This window comes from Lepidothrix coronata, unplaced genomic scaffold (assembly GCF_001604755.1).
Source record: "Lepidothrix coronata isolate B3197 unplaced genomic scaffold, Lepidothrix_coronata-1.0 Scaffold242, whole genome shotgun sequence".
Lineage (NCBI taxonomy): Eukaryota > Metazoa > Chordata > Aves > Passeriformes > Pipridae > Lepidothrix > Lepidothrix coronata.
Genome location: NW_016690422.1, coordinates 123,162 through 142,982, shown reverse-complemented (window position 1 = coordinate 142,982; position 19,821 = coordinate 123,162). Strand labels below are relative to the sequence as shown.

Genomic DNA, 19,821 nt, shown 5'->3' with positions numbered 1-19,821 from the left:
GTGGGGAGGTGAGGGGTTGGGAAGGGAGGGGAAGGGAAGGGTAGGGAAGGGAAGGGAAGGGAAGGGAAGGGAAGGGAAGGGAAGGGAAGGGAAGACTCTTCTACAGCTTGAATATAATCTCTCTGCCTGGTGCTGAGGGTTCCTGTGTGGACCAAGCATCACCCCTGAGAACAGTATGTAGGACAAGGGCTCCTGGATGGAATGATGCACATCCCCAGCACAGCTCCTGAAAGCATCCTGATCCCTTGTCAGCTCTAAGGCTCCATTCACCACTCACACAGAGGAAGCCAAAAATAATTCCAGAAAAGCCACAATCAAGTGAGCTCTCAGGCCAGCAAAGTCTATTGTTCCTTTGTCTCTCACTATATTATCTCTGTCCCCTGGGAGCTACATTATTGCCTGCAATATATAATGTGATTTGCTTGTTTTCCATGTCTGCCTCATTTTTCTCAGGCACAAGCACAGGAGCACCTTCAGCCATGCACTGAGCACAGTGTGTGTGTTCTGGCCATGGAAGAAGAGGAGAAGGATGGGAGAGGAGCTGGGATGGGACCTGGACCTGGAGAGGGGGCAGTGGGTGAGAAGCTGCAGGCAACGTGAAGGGGGACAAAATGTTGGCTGGAAATTAGAAGGGCATGGAAAAACCACTGAATGGAGGTGATGTGGGAAAAAACACTGTTCTTCCATCCTCCTTCGCTCTGGAGAAGGAGAAATCCCACCAGATCTCAGAGACTAAAAGTCAGGACCTAGTGAGTGCAGGAACTAAAGCAGCTAAATTAAAGCAGCAGAAGTTGGAGAAATAATATTAGAAGTGGGCAGGCTGGGACCACATGGACTGCATGGCCACACTCAAAAAGTTCTGGACATCCTTGTGACCTTGAAGGTTAATGGACCAGCTGCTGGGGTTTGTTGGAAGCAAGGAGGATCCATCCCCCAGGATATGGTTATGTTGTCCTAACAATTCAACAGAGACTATTATAAAGTTTAGGAAATTACAGTGAATATAGTGCTGGAGATGGGTGTGTGTGTGTGTGTGAGGTGTGTGTGTGTGCACATCAGCAGAGAGGTGTATGAAAGACCCAGACACCTCAAAGGACCTCACTGTTGAGAACACAGGTTGTTCCTTAAATTATGCTGAGAAATGCCTTCTTTATATATCACTACACATTTCCTCCTGCTGCAAGGCCAAAAAGTCCTCCATCTGTATTACAAGAAAGGGAGCCTGACCTCAGGCTATGATCTAAAATATACAGAGTCACACAAGTTTACCCTTGCAGTGATTCTTCATCCTTCCCGTGCCAATTCTTTGTCCTTTTGCTAAATGAAACTTTAACGGCTGGGAAAGGGCTCCCCACTTTCATTCCTGGAGCAAAGCAGTCAAGTGCAAAGAGGGCAAAAGTCTCCAGAAAATAGAAAGCTTCAAAAGAATTCTTCCTGGCCTAATTTGCAAGTCGTGGGCAAGGCAGGGGCTGTTGCTGAAGGAGCTGCACAGAGCACAGGCCCCTCCGGCCCCGCAGTCTGCGCAGGGAGTTCAGCCACTGCTCACAAGGTCGTGCATCAAGAGCTCTTTCCTGTGCTCAGCGATTCCAGGGAATGCATCACTGTCTAACCTGGCATCTGACTCATCTGACATGTTTCAGGAAGTTTTAGTTGATAGCAGATCTAAATTTCATGAGTAAATGATACGGGTCTGGCTGCTCTGTAGGTTTGTGCCACGCTCACCTTCAGGACGCTGCACGGGGGGAGGCTGGGGGGATGTGGAGGCTGTGGCTTGGACATCAGCATGGCTCTGAGGTTGTTAGGAGTGAATGCAGCTTAATAACGGAAAAAAAAATAAAAAAAAAATAAAGAAAAGAAAAGAGAGAAAAGTCCTCTCCAAAATGTGAATGGATGAAAAAAAACCCAATTAGTGACCTCAGCTTCATGAGTCAGTTTGAGTCATTTAGACCCAGGTCAATAAACATTCCTCTTCCTCAATCAGCACTGCACTGGCACGGGCTGGGGTTTCCGATCAGCTCCTGAAGATGACTCCCATCCTCTCCTTTCCCAGGGCTGCCCTGCTTAGCAAGATCAACCCTCCTTCACCCTTCATTTCTCAGCATCCCCAAAGAGGAGAAAACTCAGCCTGAGTGTGTTCCCTCTTTCATTGCGTTCCCCCTTTCATTGTGTTCCCCTGGGAATATGTAAGAAAATGCAGGAAGAACTGGCTAAGCCCATGCTGATACTCTGTATAGCAGCAGGGATTTCAAATCCACGCTGACACCGTGGCCCACCCCAACAGTTGGCCATCACTCTGTGGTGGGGGCTCACCTTGGAGGGCAGCAGCACCAGTGGCACTCTAGACATGATGTGATATCTCCATCACAACATGGAGAACCATGGAGGGCTTTGGGAGGGGATTCTGTGCCTTGGGAGCCCAGGTCTCCCAAGGAGCAGTGAGATTTCTTCTCTTAAGCCACTTTGGAAAGCCCAGACAGGACCCCTGGAGATGAAGACTTTGCAGTGGGATCAAAGAGACTCATGGAGATAGCAACAAGGATTAATGCTTCTGCAAACACACTGTGAAAGCTTCTTAGTTATTCCAGTGGGGCTTTCTCCAAAGGGGCCTAAGGGAGTTGGGCACTTAGAGCTCACTCGGATCCTTTATTTAGTTTGCAAATCCTGCGCTGGAGCAGTGCAGCAGTGTGACCCCTGAAGCATTACTTTCTGAGAGTGCCTGCTTGAGTGAAAAGCTGAATTGATTCTGGCTGTGTTGGTGGCCTCCCACAGCTGCTCTTTCTCCGTGTTGGAGGGAGCAAGGAGGGAATGAGGCTGTCAGTTGAAACAGCTCAGGGTACAAAGTACTTAAAGAAATAAATAAGGGACCAATCCAACACTGGAACCATGTGGGCTGTGTGTTCAAGGGAGCCACTGAGAGTGGCTCTGATTCCTCCCACAGGGGTTTATGCTGGACAGCACGTGCTGGAGGATGCTGCTCCTGGCAGATCCAGGCTGTGAGTGACCTCCAGCCCAGCGAGCAGCATCTCCGGTCCTCCCCAGTGGATTCCACCACCATCTCTAAGAAAGCTGCAGGAATCCCTTATTTCATGAGTTTGGTTACTCTTCACATCTCCCTGTATTTTTTTTTTTCCTCCATCACCAGCCTTTTCCAGTTAAAAACTGTAGAAAGAAGATCCAGAAGGAGGTTTTGTTCCCCAGCTCGTTACATGTTCGTGGTGTCCTAAATCATTCCTACCACCACTTCTAATCCTACTGTGGAGGGTTCCAGCTCGGGGCAAGCAGTATGAGGAAGCTGGAAAAAAAGGCAGAAAAATAAACAAAGAATCTGTTTCTGTGCAACTGCTCCTCAGGATAATAATAACAACAATAAAATAATAATAATAATAGAAACACAGTTCACGGTCAGGCTGCTTTCCAAGCCTTCCCACTGGGTCCCCTGGCTTTCATTTCATGCCCCTCCCATCACCACAAACTGGACAGGGAGCCCCATCCACTGAGCCCCCAGCACAAAGCAAACGGGTTCAGCATTGTTGGGAAACATGGCACACATGTGACATGCTATTGTCCCTAATTTGATTAATGAAGCCATCACGCTAACAGGGCATCCCACACTCCCCCCAGCACCTTGTTACTAACCCACGCCAGGAACTTCCCAGCAGAGCATTAATTCCCCAGTACTTGCCTTTCCCAACCTTGTCAGGTAATTGTTTATGAAAAGATGAATGTACACAATAATACTGGGTGAAGGGAGCTGATGTATGCGGTGTTAATGAATGAAATAATCAGTTTGGTAATAACTGGCATGTGTATTTGTCAAAAGGGAACCAGCAGGACATTAGCATTCTGCAGCCACCCAACCTTTATCTCCTGGTCTTGTGTTTGACAACCGCCCCCAGATAGTCCATGAATAAAATACAGAGCAGTACCCAGACATAATTAAACTGCCAATGTGGATGTACCTAAATGAACTTGATATCTTAATGACACTGGATAGCGCGAATAATGAAGGCGGCGTGAAAGGGACGTGCATAATGAGCACAGACACCCCGGCTGGCGCTGAGGCACCGCCCGTGGGGACTGTCCCTCGCCAGGGCCGGCTCCTGGGCTCCTTGTTAGCATGTGGGGCACTTCTTAGCATGTGGGGCACCTCCTGTGATCCCATGCTGTCAGGGGAGCCGTGCCAGGGCTCGTCCATGCACTGAGGAGGGAGCGCTGCCCCTCTTGGTGTGAGGGCTGGTGCCCTGCAGTGCTGGCAGGGCTGTGGTCACAGAGGGGCTCTCGGACTGGTCCCCTGGCACGTCTTGCCCTCCCCCTCCAGATATCCCTCCTTTGCCCCATCTCTCTGCACCTAATTCTCGTTGCTCTTCCAGAGACCTCTGGCACGCTGCTGCGCAGCGCAGACGTGATTTTAGGAGCACTTTACATGATTAGATTACCAAACGTGTTCCTTTTTTATTATTTTTTCCAGCACTGAGATGGTTTTCGAGGAAAGTGGCCGGTCCTTGGGGATGGGATGCTCAGAGGATGTCCCAAGATAACTCAGCGGCACGTGCAGAGCCACAACTCCTCATTCCCATTATCCACAAACATCAAGCCAGATGTGTCCTCTCCCAGCACCCATGGGTGCAATCCTTCCTCCAGAGGATTCTGGGCACCCCTGACAGCTATTCCAGCTGTCCCCACAAAGCTGCTCCAGTGTGATGCCGCAGGTCACGGGCATTTGCTCCCAAAAGGCAGGTTTGATTCCCCCTCCTTTGGTGTAGCATCCCACTGGGCTTCTACTCCACCCTGCTCCAAAGGTAATTGTTACTCATTGCTCTAATAACTCTAATTTTAGCAGCAAATGAGTGCTGTACAAAGTATCGGTCTTATTAAAGAACTAACAATGGGAAACTGGAGCACGCGCTTCGGGGGAAGGAACACTCCCCCGGCACACGGGATGCAGCAGTGCTGGTATTTGACAGCAGCAGAGTCCCTGCCTGCTGCTGATAGAATTCCAAGATATTTGAACACAATGAGCTCAGCGTGTAGGAAAGCAACTGGCTCGATAGGGCTCTGCTGTGATGTAACTGAGTGGGGGCCCAGGGATTGTCACAAAGCCAGCATGGGAAATGTGACCTGGAGCAGGTCCTACCTCCCTCTAAAAAGGAGATTAGGGAAAAGTGCTTAATGCAAGTGAAAAAAATTACAGCGGGTTTTGGGGAAAACATCTTAAATACCTGTCAGTGCTCAAGGCCAGGTTGGATGGGGCATTAAGCAACCTGGTCTAGTGGAAGGTGTCCCTGCCCATGGCGGGGGGTTGGAATGAGAGGGTCTGTAAGGTCCCTTCCAACCCAAACCATTCTGTGATTCCATGAAAATCCAACAGACAACACAGCTGGGCCCAGCACAGGGAGAGGCAGCACTGAGAGCAGCACAGTGGAGGAAGCACAAGCAAGTGTGCTGCAGGATGGAGTATTGAGAGGGGTTAAAAACCATAACCCCTGTTTGGGTCAGGAAAAGGGAAAAGGTGGCACTGGTGTGATCCAGCCTGCTCAGGGAGGTGATGGGAGTAACTTGGACATGTGCTCACCCCCACCACGTCTTGAGCAATGACAGTGAGAACGATGCAGCCAAAGAGCTCTGGTCACTGCCAGGTGAAACTTTCAAGTTCCTGCACTCAGCCCCTTCCCCCCACTGGATATTTGGCCCTGACTGCCAATTCTTTAACCATTGCTTTCCTTCAGACACCCCCGTGGTGCCCCCTCATGAGACAGTAATGGGGATTTCATTAGATTAAATAACTCCAATGAACCCCAGAGACCAACAGCACTTTAAACACGGAGCTCGGAGTCAGAATTACCGTTATTTAACATTGATTAGATTACAAGGCAAATCCAATTTTTCCCTAACGATATGATGGCTCTGATTTGCCTGGCGGGAGATGTTAAGGACGGCATTCCTGGAAATCTCTGCTGAGGGGGGGCCACGCCTGAGTCAGCAATGTCGGGGTGACCCACGGGCTTGTGTCTCCAAGTCCTTCTGTGGAGAGTGTGAGCAGGGCTCAGGGAGTGTCCCCATTGTCCCTGCTCTTGCTTTGCTCCAAAGCTGGGGGGGGCAGGTGGATCTGTATCTGCCACGTTGGCTTATCGTCCCCTCCAGCAGGAATATCACCAGGAAATAATTGGGCCTTTTTTACCCATGGCCTGCCACGGCTCAGGCCATCAATCACCACCCAAAGCTCCCTCCTGACTCTTTCCCCCCTGAGTCCCAGAGCACGGGATGTGCCTGGTGGCCGTGGCACTGCCCACTGCTGGTGCCTGCAAGGAGAGGAGGGTGGGAGAGTACCCAGCTCTCTCCCTTCTCCTCATGCCCAGGATCCTGTTGGAATCTGTTTTATGACTCTGGGCTTGGAGTTGGTTGGGCAAGGCTGGGCAGGGCAGGAGTGGGACCGTCTCAGGAGGTGTGGGAGGTGCCCTCTCCCTGAGGACAGCACAGGATGGCTTTCAGTGAACACTGCACTTCTCTTCCTAGGGTGTGCTGGGCATTTAATACCTGGCCTGGGAGAACAGCCAGGACAGAGCTTCCTCTGGACCCCTTGGCTGATCATGTTCGAAAGCCAAGAGGTCAAACAACCCCTAAATGCATTCCCTACATCGGGCAATCCCAGCAGCAGCAGGCAGGCAAGAGCACAGCCCTCTCAGACAGACAGACAGACAGACTCCCACGAGAGCTGGCTCAGCTGCTGGTGTAAATCTCACTGGTCTGATAAATCCAGCATTAAACTGGGGCTGTGTAAGGAAAAAGGAAATTTCTGCTAGAGTTGGCTCCCAGCAACAAGGTGGCCCTGACCAGAGGCCAGACCCACCAGGGCACCCACCCTGGGCTGACCACAGGCTATTCAGCAGAAGCTCCCAGGGATGGAGGGAAGGAGCAGGATGCTTGTCCTGCCAAGCTGGAACACCCAGTGGGCTCCAGTCTGGGTCCAGACTCCTCCACCCCACTCACCCCCACGTGTCCCCAGAGGGGTGATGGCCAAGAAAGCCCCCAGGAGCAGGCAAGGTTGAGCACAGCCCTGGGTGTGGGCTCACAGCAGCTTTTACTGGGCAGCCTGATTTGACCAACAAAACCAAGCACTGCTTTCAGGGCTTTAATAAAATCCAGAGTCACTCATAATTTTAAACCAGATTTGCTCCAGAGGAAACACACCCAAATTCCTTCCTCGCCTCTGCAGTCACCACCCCTGATGCCTTTCCCATCTACCTTCCCAGGGCTACAATGTGACCAAGCCCAGGCAGCTTCTGAATGAGAGCAGGGCTGGGACATAGCTGAGAAAACAGCAGGAGCATGTGCTGGGGATATGATTATATTGTCCAAAAAGTAATAATAATTTAAAATTCCAGTGCTGTGATAGCCTATTTCTCATATACCAAAGGATCCAGAGGTGTTTGCATCTTTCTTGGGAAAGGTGGTGGATCCCAATGGATAAATCAAGCCCATGGCTTCTCCTGCAGCAGGAAACTGTGGGTGATGCTGGTGCCTGGCTCCAGAGGGTCCAGTGAGCTGCTGCCTCACCACACGGCCTGGTAGAGGCAGGAGGTGATGAGGAAGCACCTATTTCTTCCTCCTGCCTGTGTTTGGGGGCAGGCTGCAGGGGAGGGCAATAAATGCTGAATTTTACTCTCAAAAAAGCTCCCTGAACAGCCAGGCTGCAGGGACGGGAGCACCAGGCACGGGGACACATGCAGGCATCAGCTGTGACCCGGCAGTTCGCTGTCACTTGGCCAAACAACTCAAGTGCAATTAGGAAGCACCGAGCAGACGAAGCTGTAAACTCCAAACCCAGCGCTCCGAGCTCGGCTCGCCCGCCCCGCTGCATCACACCGTGGGGGTAGCGGGTCCCCGGGCTGTGACAGAGGGCCACGACCCCCCGGGTGGGGAGGGCAGAGCTCAACCTGTGCCACAGCAAACAGAGCAGCCCCGGCGGCCGGGCAGGCTGTGCTGACCCCGAGCCGGGGCACCGCACACGGTCAAACTCAATTAACTGCTGAGCGCGGCATCTGGGTCAGGCGGGGCACTCCTTCCCCTGCCCGGCCCCTCCGGAGCCTCCCGGGCTGACTGACTGTGTGTCCTACTAAATTCCAGAGGGTTTGCTGGTGCTGGGAGGGCGGGTGGCAGGGCCAGGAGCAGGCGGAGCATCACCGTGACTTGTTACGAAGGCGGCTCTGGGGCTGAGCACCTCTGCCCTGGGTCTGGTGCCTGTGCTGGGCTGAGCGGGGATCACACCCCGGGCGTGTGGGAACAAGATTTCAACCCTGTGTGACTCCATATCCAGCCCTCTGGGCATCTTCTGCATCTGCCTGTGGTTGGAGCAAACACAGCCCAGAGAGGGTGACGCTGGAGGGACAGATCCTGGTGCTCACTGGCTGCAAAGCTGGCTGGGTTTAAGGGCTGACATTCTGAGCAAGCACAAAAAAATGCAGTCCACGGGTGGGTGTGAATGGCTGGGAGACAATATGTGTCCCAGGGGAAGCAATGAGCTTAATGTTTTGTGAGTAGCTCATCAGCATAAACCCATTTCACGGATAGGGAAACTGAGGCACGACACAGAACAGGCCCTTGCTCACCACTACCCAGCCAGCTGAGTGTGTCCCAAAGCCTCCTCAGCTGCCCTGGATGACACAGGACATGGGCAGCACGTGCTGTCAGGGCCATGATGTCCTCAGGAGCTCAGCTCTCCTGTCACTGCAGGTGCACAACAAAATCCCACCTCCTGCCCAAGGAGGGTCCAACTGAGCAGCTGGGCAAGAAACATCTTGTTCAGTCTGTTTGATGTCTGGGCTTTCATACCTTCACCTCTTCGCTGTGAAACGGACCTCCTGCCACAGGGAGTGGGACCAGGCAATGCAGCTTTCCCATGGCATCTTCCCTGGAATACACATTGTCTCCCAGCCATTCACCCACAGACTTTCTGTCCTTGCTCAGAAAGTCAGCCCTTAAACCCAGCCAGATTTGCACAGGGCAGAGGACTGGGGCTCGTGCCCTCCATCCAGGCAGCAAAACCCTCCAGCAGATGGGCAGGAATGAAGAGCCAGGGCAGCAGTTGGACTTCAAACCACTCCAAATGTTTGCAAAGCAAATGTTGGTCCTGGCGGGGCTGCAGCAGCCCAGCCCACAGGTCAGTGCCAACCCTGCTGCCATGGCACAGAGGAGCAGCCTTGGATATCCTGGAAGCCCATAAATCTGAAGGGGTGCTTCAGAAAGTTCAGCTGTGCTTACCCAGCTCTCACCAGCCTGTAAATGATATATCTTTTTTTCTTTGAACCGACACAGTTCACACACATCCAGGCTCTTCAGCACTAGAGCTGACGGGGAGCAAGGGTTTGATGGACATTTATACCCAGATTACCCAGACCATGGTGCAAAGTGCACACGTGCCTGTGCTCAGCATCTTCTCATCTCCTCCTCTTCCTCTGCATGGCCCTGCCTTGCTGGGAAGCTGGCTGGGACAGGGCACACAGGGCAGCTGGGTGCTGGTGGAAACAACCCACAGAAGCCAAGGCTTCCCAAGCCCTGCACAGGAGGTGTCTGCACCAGCTGTCAACCCCAAACCACACTCCTCTGGCCCGGCTCTGCATGTCACTGCCTGTGCTCTGCTTGCTGCAGGCAGTGAGATTTGCCTTTTGTGTTTTTCTCCTCCTTTAGGGATGATGGAGGCACTAACAACCTTTGTCACACAGGTACAAGACTGCTGAATACCAGGCAAACATTTATGGGCAAATACTCATATTCACACAGCAGAGTTCAGCAGTGCAAGGGGGCAGGGTTATTGCACAACATTCGCTTTATGCCTTGCTGTGACATGCAGCTTTTGCACAGAGAAAAACCTCAAATTATCTTTCAGAAACAACCACTTCCCAGCCATCAAAAGCCAACCACCCTGAGCTCTGTGGTGGGTCTGTGCCAGCAGCACAGTGCCCAGCAGGTCTGTGGACAGGGAACAAAGATGATTGCAGCCAGCTGAAACTGCAGAGTGAATTTTTAGGGGCAGAGACTAGAACTACCTGAGCTGGAAGTTAGCCCAGACAGGGGGATTAGCACCCTCAACCCGTGTGAGAGGAGTCAGGGGAACTTTTCCTGACCTTCAGCAGCAGGAACAGGTTGAGGAACATCCTGCAGCAGTTGTTGCAGAGCAGCACCAGGGGGATAGGGCTGGTGAAGCTCAGCACACACTGAACACCCACAGCTGATGCTTGTACCAGCCAACCTCCCTTCCTGCCACAGTCAGAGGAGAGCAGCAGCAGCAGGAGGTACAGGACAAGAGGTCCCATGTGCTCAGTCTTGCCCACATGTGCTCTTCTGCCTGTTTCCCCACTGGCAGAGTGGAGCATCCAACATTCCACCAATGCTGCCGATGGCCATGGCACAGCACTAACGCAGGGACCATCTGCCAGACCCACAGCTGTGCCCTGGCTCTGCCAGCATCCCCTACCAGGGAGGTTTTGGGAAGTGAGGAACACCAGAGATAAGGCCTCTGACCCAGTACTTGTGTCTGAGAGGAGGGAGATCTCCCCCACTCCTGCCATCACCAGTTTTACCTGCACAAATCCCAGTGTGTTAATGGCACAACAATAATTGCACCCAGGATAACCCTCTGCTTCCCCATCCAGGCCTGGGGAACACGGGCACAGGTCACCCAGGAGCAGGGGAAAGCTCTGCCTTGCTGCACCAGGGGACCCAGGGTCCTCCAAAACAGCTTCTTACTGAGGGTTAAACAAAACTTGGCAAGGTCCAACCTGGACTCCAGCAATGCTGGAAACCAAAGGGATTTAAGGAGCAAATTGCCAACCAAGGGAACAACTATGGAGGCAAAGTCCAGATGCAAAATGGGGAAAGCAGCATGTCCAGCTGCTGGACATTGCAGAAGCTTGAAGCACATCAGCAGTGTGGGGTCACTGATCTGGAGCATGTTTTGGGGGTCTCAGCTGAGCCAGGTACCCCCTTTGCTCCCTGCACACCACCTCTCCTGGGTACTGCATCTCCTGCCTTTCACTTGCTATCCCTGCACTGGAGGGGTCAGGACACAGAGCTTTCCCCAGGTGGGAAATCCACATTTCCTCACTTGTTTTACTGAGCTGGAACATGCCAATGCTTGGGGATTTCTCTCAGATTGGGCTTTCCAAACAGTCCAGTTCAGACAGTGCAAGTGTGTTTAAATAATGTCAAAAGATGCTCAATGTTACAAGACCACGAAAGCAGAAGTGAAACAGTAATGATAAAACACAACACTGAGAGCCCAAAGCTGCAGATGTGAGCACACAGACCCACATAAACCAGGGATAAACATGGAAAGCAAAACTATTGGATTTGATAATTTTCCATAAAAGGCTTCCCCAGAGAGCACGGGCTGTGGGAGGGAGCCCTCTTCCAACGGGCAATGGCAGAGAAAAATCAGCCCGGCTTTTTGGGATTTTCAGCAAAAAAACAACCCCACTAAAGAGAGATATATAAAAATAAATAAATAAATAGCCAGCTTCCCATCATGATGTTGTGCTTGAACTTGAACATCTCTCTCCAGTGAGTGTGGGAAGGGCAGTTGTGGTCAGACCTGATCTGACTGTTCACATCCCAGTTTCCAGCCAACAGGAACTGGAGTCAATGGGTACAACTGGAACAGGGGAGGCTGCTCCATCTCCCACAGTCGGGAGCCAGGCAGGATCCCACTGAAGCTGCTGTGCTGGCATCCAAAAACTGCAGGGATTGGTGCAAGGAAGGTGTCCAGATGCCTGGAATTGCCCCGGTGGGAATTTCTTATGCGATGTTTGGGCACAGCTGCTCGGCCGTGGGGAAAACAACCACACAAGGCTTCCAAAGCTCCCCCCGGGGCAGTGATGGGGAGTTTCTCCTCCATCTCCCACCAGAGACGTACTCAGCAGCAGCTTTGAGCCTGGGGGAGTTTGAGCAGGGATCTTTATGTCTCTGCAACAGATGGTGTTGCAAGAGAAAGAGCACGTAATGAATCTCCTCACTTCCAGGAAGGAAGAAGGATGGTCTTGCCGTGCACGAAGGGAACCGGCAATTTCTTTCACTGAAAGATTTCCTCCTGCAGAATCACATCATTTGATGAAAGAAATGCCAAGAATAATTCACTTCCTCGAGCAACTCTATTTATATTCTCACTGCGGTCACCGTCCTGCTCTCGTGCCCCTCGGCAGCCACGGGGCTCAGGTGGGCACAGTTTGGAGCTGAACATGTTCAACTCCAAACCATCAAAACCTGAATTTCCTGGGGGGTGGATTAGGCAGGAGACAGGCAAAACCACCAGCTGCTGTCACAGTCCCTGGGATGCCCCCAGACCCTGAATGAACACCCCCACTGCCCCACATGGGGCTTTGGAATGGGGTAAGACCCCGGTATCCAACTCCAGCTACACGACTTTAACTGCAACCTAATCCACTTCCCTCCCGTAATACCTGCACATAAAGAGAATTTGCCAAGATTTATGGCCACAACACCCGCCCCTGCTGCCTCTCACCAGCCTCTGCTGCTTCCCTGCAAAAGCAGCTTGGGTTACCTCAGGATTCTCCAGGGGAAAAGCATAATTAGCAGCTCAGGAGTTTCAATGTCTATGTTGATGAGGGGGCTCATGGGGGGTTATTCTCAGGTTTTCTGATCACTTGTTGTTCGCTCTGAACTCTTTGGAAAGGCACCAGCTCCCTTCCCCCTCCCCAGACCTAACTGCTCTTATTATAGACTTCAAAAGGTCGGGGTGAAATCCTAGCTGGGCTGTGTTGAACAGACATACTGGTGGTGATGGTGTGGCCAGAGCACGGCCCTGGACCCCAGACTCCATGTAATGACTTCCCAGGAGCCCCCCACCCCCCGAAGGCAGCACAGCCTGGCAGCAGGACAGGCTTACGTGCAAAGGTGAGGATTTGCAAAATCCGGCCTTAAAGGGGGACTAGTGGTTTAAGCTGCTTCTCTCAAGTGTATCCCAATTTTTGCCATAAATGGGCTCCTGCCCCAGCCAGCTGGAGCTTTGTGCTGCTTTCCACAAGAGCCGGCTCTGGGAATTTTACTGACAACATCTTGGACAGTCGAGGCCATATTTTCATGATTGCTCAGCACCAGCAGGCAGGGCCAGGGGAGCCCCATTTCCCAGCACCCCAGGCTCAGGCAGAGCCATGGAGTGGATGGGGAAGGTGCTGATCCCCTCCAGGGACCGGGTGTGAAGCAATACTGAAGAGGAGGATGGATCTGCTGACTTCTGAACCTCCCTAATATATATCCCCATGCAGACGCCAGGACCTGGAGAGAAGAGTCAAATAAAATCCCAAGTACTCATTTTGATGCCTTCTGATGGGAATGTGGTTGACTTCTCCTGATATGCCAACCCAGGAGCTCATTCCATCATTAGAAACAGACACAAACCCTGGATTCAAATTTATCCAATAACAGAAAACAGAAGGGATACATAGAGATGCAAAATGCTTAAAAGAAACACCAAAATAATAACCCCTTTGGGGTCTTTTGAAGGAGTAAGAGGGGGAAAAGCCCAGCCCCAGGTCTTTGCAGGTAGATCTTGTGAAGAGCACGTGCCTGGACAGTGCCATCCCTGGATGGTCCATCCATCAGGTGTCCACTGCACCTCACAGTGAGAGGACAGCCAGCCAAAGCCATGCCAAGGCTGCAGGACCTCTGCCAGCAGCTCTGGTAGGGTTCACCTGCTTTGGGTGTTATTTAACCCACAGCACAGCCCAACAAGCTCAGACTCCATACACCTCCTCCCCTCTGTGTGAGGGAGGTGCCACAGGGCCACAGAGCTGCTGCTGTTCCACCCCTGCACAGGGCAGTGACTTTCCTCCCTTTTTACAGATTGGTAGACTGAGGCAGGCCAAGACATCTCCCCAGTCAACCCTCAAACTGTTTCAGGTCTTTACTGAAGTACCTTGGAGTGTCCAAGCCCAGATCACTCACAAAGGCAGTGGTAAAGTACATGAGCACCAGAACGAGTCTTATACAATCTCAACGACCCCAACCCTGATCTCATCAGCATTTCCAGCATGCTCCTTCTCCCCCTTGCTCTTCCCCAGCAAAGAGACCTCCCTTCAATCACCCATAAACCCACCTCATCCTCCATCTCCCATGTTTCCTTGCCCACACCACCCAACCAAGGCATGCACTCTCTGTGCCAGGCTCAGCCCATCTCCAGCAGTTGTTTACAGTGAATTACCTGTGCTTTGGGGCCAAGACCACCTTTTGTTCCCTTTTTATACAGCACCTGGCCCTGGGAGCTCAGTATGGGAGGTGTCTGATTGCACAGCTAATAAATAAACAAGGGCCTTGATCCTCTTCAGCGTGTGGCTGTCCAAGGCTGCAATTTCCAGAGAAACTGCTGCAGGCTGCACTTGAAGCTATTAGTAATTCAGATGTGTTTGGGAGATGAGATGTTCCCAGGGCAAGGAGAAGGTGCTGCTAAATCAGACGTTCCTACAGGCAGGCATGCAGACAAACAGGGAGTGAAAAACCCAAACTGGCTCAAACTCCATGTCCAACAGCACAAGCCACGTTCTGGGCCTGAACACAGGCAAAGACCTGGTGTTTCCTGCAGAGGCAGCAAGGATGGCTGGAGAAAGATGGAGAGATGATCACTAAAGGCAACTACTCTACAGCATCTGCCTTAGACAAGGGGGTTTGACAAGGTCTTTCCTCCCAATGGCCACCTGATCCTGCTCCACCTTCCACAAATTGTACTCACTGCCCTGACATCCCCCCGGCATCATCCACGCGCTCCTGCCCACCGTGCCTACACTCCCACCCTCCTTCCCATGCTTACACAGCACTCAGAGACTGTGCTACTGAATTATGGTGACCTCAAACCCCCAGGACCTCCAGGCCATCCGTTGCTGCAGGAGTGTCCCGACTCCTCCATCCCCAGCTCTGATTTCACCCAGATTTGAGGCACAGAGGATGGGAAACGGCACAAGGAGGGATGCAGCTGCTCACAGCTGCCGTAAGCACATCCCCTCCCAACAAACCTCTTTTTCTCCATCCCAAACCTCTTTTTCTCCATCCCAGACCTCTTCAGCAACTGAGATGTTCTCTGTTCCCTTTGACTCAGAAACATCAGTGCCTGCCTAGATTACAAAGAAGCAAGAAAAAAAAAAAAAGAAAGCCTAGGAGAAAAATCCCAAGAGGACATTAATTAGGAGCCAGAACTCCCCAGCTCTGGAAGCATCAGGGAGGAGCGATACTTAAACTCCCAGCCTGACAGGGTAACTTTGAATCATCTTTCATCTTCCCCTGGATCGAGTGTGATCTAATGACATTAGCTTGGCTTCTCTCTAGTGAAATTGGCATCGGTGCTACAGAGGCAGGGAGATTAAAACATACGAAATAAATGTTCCTGGGGTGACTGACAGTATAATGACATTCCAACAGGCAGCTCAATCAGCGCGAGACTAACAAAGGATCAGAGGGAACCAGCCAGATTCGCAGTATCACCCGCAAACACAGATATTTTCTTTTAATCCAGACATTTCTTTTACATGACTGGCTCAGCCCCTGTTCTCGGGAGTTTTCCCCAGGCTGTACAGCCGTGTTGGGGTGGGGGATGGCAGTTGAACTCTATTAAAGCCCGTGCTCACCTGCTATTGAACTCTGTCAGCTCAATAGCCTTGTTCAGGGCTGCAGCAGCGATCTCGGCGCTGAAGTCAATGCGAGCATTGTGGGCTGCCCCCTCCCTCCTTTTGTCCCTGTATGGAGAGGGGACTCACGAACCCAAACCAGAGAAAGCTCCTTTCGGCACTCACAACTCCCCTTGACATGCAACTCCCACACGGGCACACACGGAGGTGTCACACTCACCAAATTAACCCCCTCAGATGGTTTTTACAAAGTCAGCCCCTCGGCAGGACAGCTCCCCCTTACCCAGGGCTGGAAGAGCCGAGCCGTTATTCCACTCCATTTAATGGATAGTGCTTCCATGCACTGCGTGTCACCCAGTAGGTGACACCACTTGCTGTCACCAAGCCTGTGCCTCACGAGCCGCTGCCCCACAGGTACCACCAGCTGACCGGCTGCTCCAGGAGCATCACCCTCCTGCTGCAGCCACAGCTCAGCCAGTTCCTCCATCCTCACAGCAGCTGCTGCTGGAGCTGCTCTTTTGTTTCCAGGAGGAACCGTGGTCCCCCTCATGCCCCAAACCCTACAGTCACCCTTCCACGGTCCTGGTGTGGCATCCTAGTGACAGCCCACCTCCACGCTCCGGTGACAACGGCATCAGCTGCAGAAGGTGGCTGGATCTTCCAAGCCACAAGCCTGAGTCGCTGCAACAGCCACCAGGTTTTTGTTCCCTGGGACAGGGCTCTCTCCCCGCTGCTTCCTGCGGGCGCTGAAAGCCAACCCAAGTGTTTATACCTTGTAACGATGCTGTTTAGTCTGACTGCTGGGAAACAGCAGTGCACGTGAAACCTAAGCCTCTGATGCCAGAGATAAGGAATCGGGACCCCTGGCAAACATCTGGCCATTTCCCCGGCACTGAGCCCTCCTCAAAGATCAGAGCAGACCCGTGGAGAGACACGGGGAGTTTTTTAAGTGAGTATTTCTAACAGGCTGGTAACTGGTGACCAGCGGGCTGACACCGCGGCTCTGCCACGGCACCGGGACCCCGTGTGTTAGTAAAGATTACTCATACAAGCAAAGCCAGCAAGATTAGGTCTCAAAGGAATAATCCCACACAAAGAATTCACTGTACCTCAGCCTCCACAGGGCTAATAAAAAAGGAAAAAAAAAAAAAGATGAAACTCAGTACATCAAATACCAGAACAAACAAACTGCAGCTCATGTGCCAACTGCTAAAACATAATGATTGCACAAAGAGCGCTCGGGACAGCACCTCCAGTGAGTAAGAGCTGCAAGAGCAAGACCAAACCTCTGGAAAATTAAATCCCCTACATCAAGGGCTGTACTATGCCCTAAATGCCTGTGGCTCCTCCTCTGTCTAGGTCTGCACTCCTCGCTCAGGGACTGCTTCCAGAAGCGGGTCTATCCCACTGCCATCTGCTCCTCAAGGCTTCGAGAGCATCTTTGATAAATGAGCTTTTCTGCATATCCACCATAAATTGCAGTAGATGCCACCCCACAGTCATGTGTTTATTTTTCAAAGTCAAGGCTTGATTAGAGTTCTTGAGGTTTTTCAGATTCGTTTTTAACGTTTCCTCTCTGCTACAGGGTCAGCATGTGGAAATTGGATAAGCACAGACTAAAAATATAATTCTGTAGACAGCTTCAGCCCACACGAAAGGAAATCTTTCTTCTCGGAGAACCCACACTGCTGCCTGCAGAAACCCGTCGTGTTCCTGACACCGGCGGATACACAGGGAAGCTCATCCCTTCCACGTGTTAAGACTTTTATATAAACACTCGGACTGTCAGTACTATCCTACTCCACATTTCAATACCGTCACCACAAGCTGAGCCAAAATCATCATCTCCTCTCTGATAATAGCTGGGCTTAACACCAAAGTAAAACAAGCTCCAGGGGTACTCGAAGCCCTCTCCTTTTCGCTTGTTCATTCAAGAAAGCCACTAACACAGACACACTCCGAGAAAGAGCAGTGTCGCCCCCACCCCAACCAATCCCTTCCACAGGAATCTGCCAGGAGACGCTGCTCTGTTAACTTTAAAACACACAAGGAAAACATCTAAACAACATCAGTGAGAACCTTCTTGGCTTAAACATTTACTGGCTCGTTCGAAAAGGGGCACCTTTTACTTTGTTTAAAGCAACACAAATTCATTGAAAGCCGAACCCCATCTACCTTTTTGCTCATTTCTCAGGCAAGGTGAGCGCGTGGGGTCACGCTCCTGGAACTGGCATTTTCGGTTACTCATTATTGGGATGCTGAAATATTTACATGGGAAGCAGTTTTTTTTTCTCCGCACTGACTACAGGAAAGCGGCTTCCAAGGGCTGCATCGCTGGGCTGGGGGTTGTGGGAGGTGACGATGCGATGGTTTGCAAGGGGAGGCAGCCGGGGCTGCGGGGCGGCTCGGCTGGGAGTCAGGGTGAGGGTGAGCCACCCTGAAAGGTTTTGTAAAGCCCCCCTGCCCTGAGAAAAGTAGGGGAGCAGCAAGACGTTGGGGGGGCGTGCTCCTCGCCGGGGGAAGATTACCTCTGCCTCAGCATCCCTGTGCATCCCCAGGGCGATGGGGCACTCACCGCTCTCCCCATTGTGTGCGGGGTCCACCCCCGGGCTGCAGGGGAGCACCCCCGGAGGGACCCTGCATAGGACTGGAAGGCTGGGGGTGCGCTGGGCAGGGAGAGGAGAGTCGGGGAATTCAGGGATGGGGTGGCGGAGAGCCGGGAGGGGAATGCGGGGAGAGACGGGCTGGGCGATTTGGGAGCGGGGACGGGAGGACGGGTGGAGCGAGGGGCTGGGAGGGGAAGCGTGCCCGAGGAACTGGGGAACGGGCACGGGAGCTGAGGTGGGGGGGCGAGGCGGGAAGGATCGGGGGATGAGAAAAGGATCGGCGAGGGGTTTGCGGAGCGGGGACAGGGCTGCGGGTCCGGGAGCCGCGGGTGGGCGGCGGGTCCGGGCGGCCAGCGGGGGGCACTGCCGGCTCGGCCACGGCCCCATCCCCATTCCCGGCTCCATCCCCATTCCCGGCCCCATCCCCGGCCCGTCCCGTACCTGTACCAGGCGAGTCCCCGCTCGTAGTTGCGGTCGAAGAAGTGGGGCTCTGCGCCCACGGCGCGCACGTCGGGGTGCACCCGCAGGAACTCCAGCAGCGCCCGCGTCCCCCCTTTCTTGACGCCGATGATGATGGCCTGCGGCAGCCGCTTGCTGCCCTCGCCCAGCAGCAGGGTCAGGGTGCCGGCCGTGCCTCCCCCGCCGCCCGAGCCGCCGGCCCGGCTCCCGCCGCCCCCGCCCGGCACCTCCGCGCCCGGCGCCGCCTCCTGCCTTCGCCGCCGCTGCTTCAGCCGCTGCAGGAGCCGCTTGCGCCGCGCCGCTGCCGCCTGCCAGGGGGGCAGCTCGGCCGAGCCCCCCAGCAACCCTCCGCCGCCGCCCTCCTCCTCCTCCGAGGCGGCGCCCGCGGCGATGATGGGCCCGGGCAGCGTCTGGCAGCGGTCGGCCAGGCAGTAGAAGACGTAGAGGGACATGAGCAGGGAGCAGAGCATCACCAGGAACTTCTTGAAGATGCTGCGGGGCAGCGGCTCGGCGGCGGGGGGGGCCGCCGCGCTCACGGCCATGCTACCCCGAGGCGGCGGCCGGGCCGGGCCCTGGCCATGCTCCGCGGCCGCCCCCCGGCGCGGCCCCTCCGCGCTGCGCTCCGCGGGGCCGGGGGGCTGCGAGCTGCCGCATCCCCTGCGCGGGGGACCCGCCGCGGCCGCGCTTCAGGGGGGCATCCCCCCGCGGGGGGGAGAGGGGGGAGCGGGGGCGGGTTTGGGGGGAGCGCGGAGCCGCCCCCGCTGCCGCTCCGGGGGCTGGAGGGGGATGCGGGACCGGGGCTCGGCGCGGGGCTCCCACGTGCGGCGCCCGCCGCGGAAAAACTTCGGCGGAGACATCGGCGGGCTCGGGGCGGAGCGGGGAGGGCGGCGGGGCCAATGGCGCGGCGGGGGCGGGGGGCAGAGCCGCCCCCGGACCGGCCCCGGCAGCGCTGGGGGGGCGGACCCCGCAGGGAAGGCGCTGCCGAGCCCTTGCGGGGCGAGCGGGGGTGTCCGGGAGGTTGTCCCAGGGGGTGCGGGGATGCTCTGGAAGCTCTCCCGGGAGATGCGGGGGTGGCCGGGAGGCTGTCCCGGGGGTAGAAGAATGCGGGAATGTCCCTGAGCGTCTACCGG

The 19,821-nt window shown here is 54.0% G+C and overlaps 1 protein-coding gene across 1 annotated transcript in view; it reads right to left on the bottom strand.

Annotated features, from left to right (window-relative positions):
- Positions 1-19,233, bottom strand: part of LOC108507160 (heparan sulfate glucosamine 3-O-sulfotransferase 3A1-like) — a 33,626-nt gene extending 14,393 nt beyond the window's left edge. Inside the window, exon 1 of the mRNA XM_017834859.1 lies at positions 18,674-19,233. Coding sequence (XP_017690348.1) covers positions 18,674-19,233 — 560 coding nt within the window. The remainder of the gene's footprint in view (positions 1-18,673) is intronic.
- Positions 19,234-19,821: the final 588 nt, after the last annotated feature.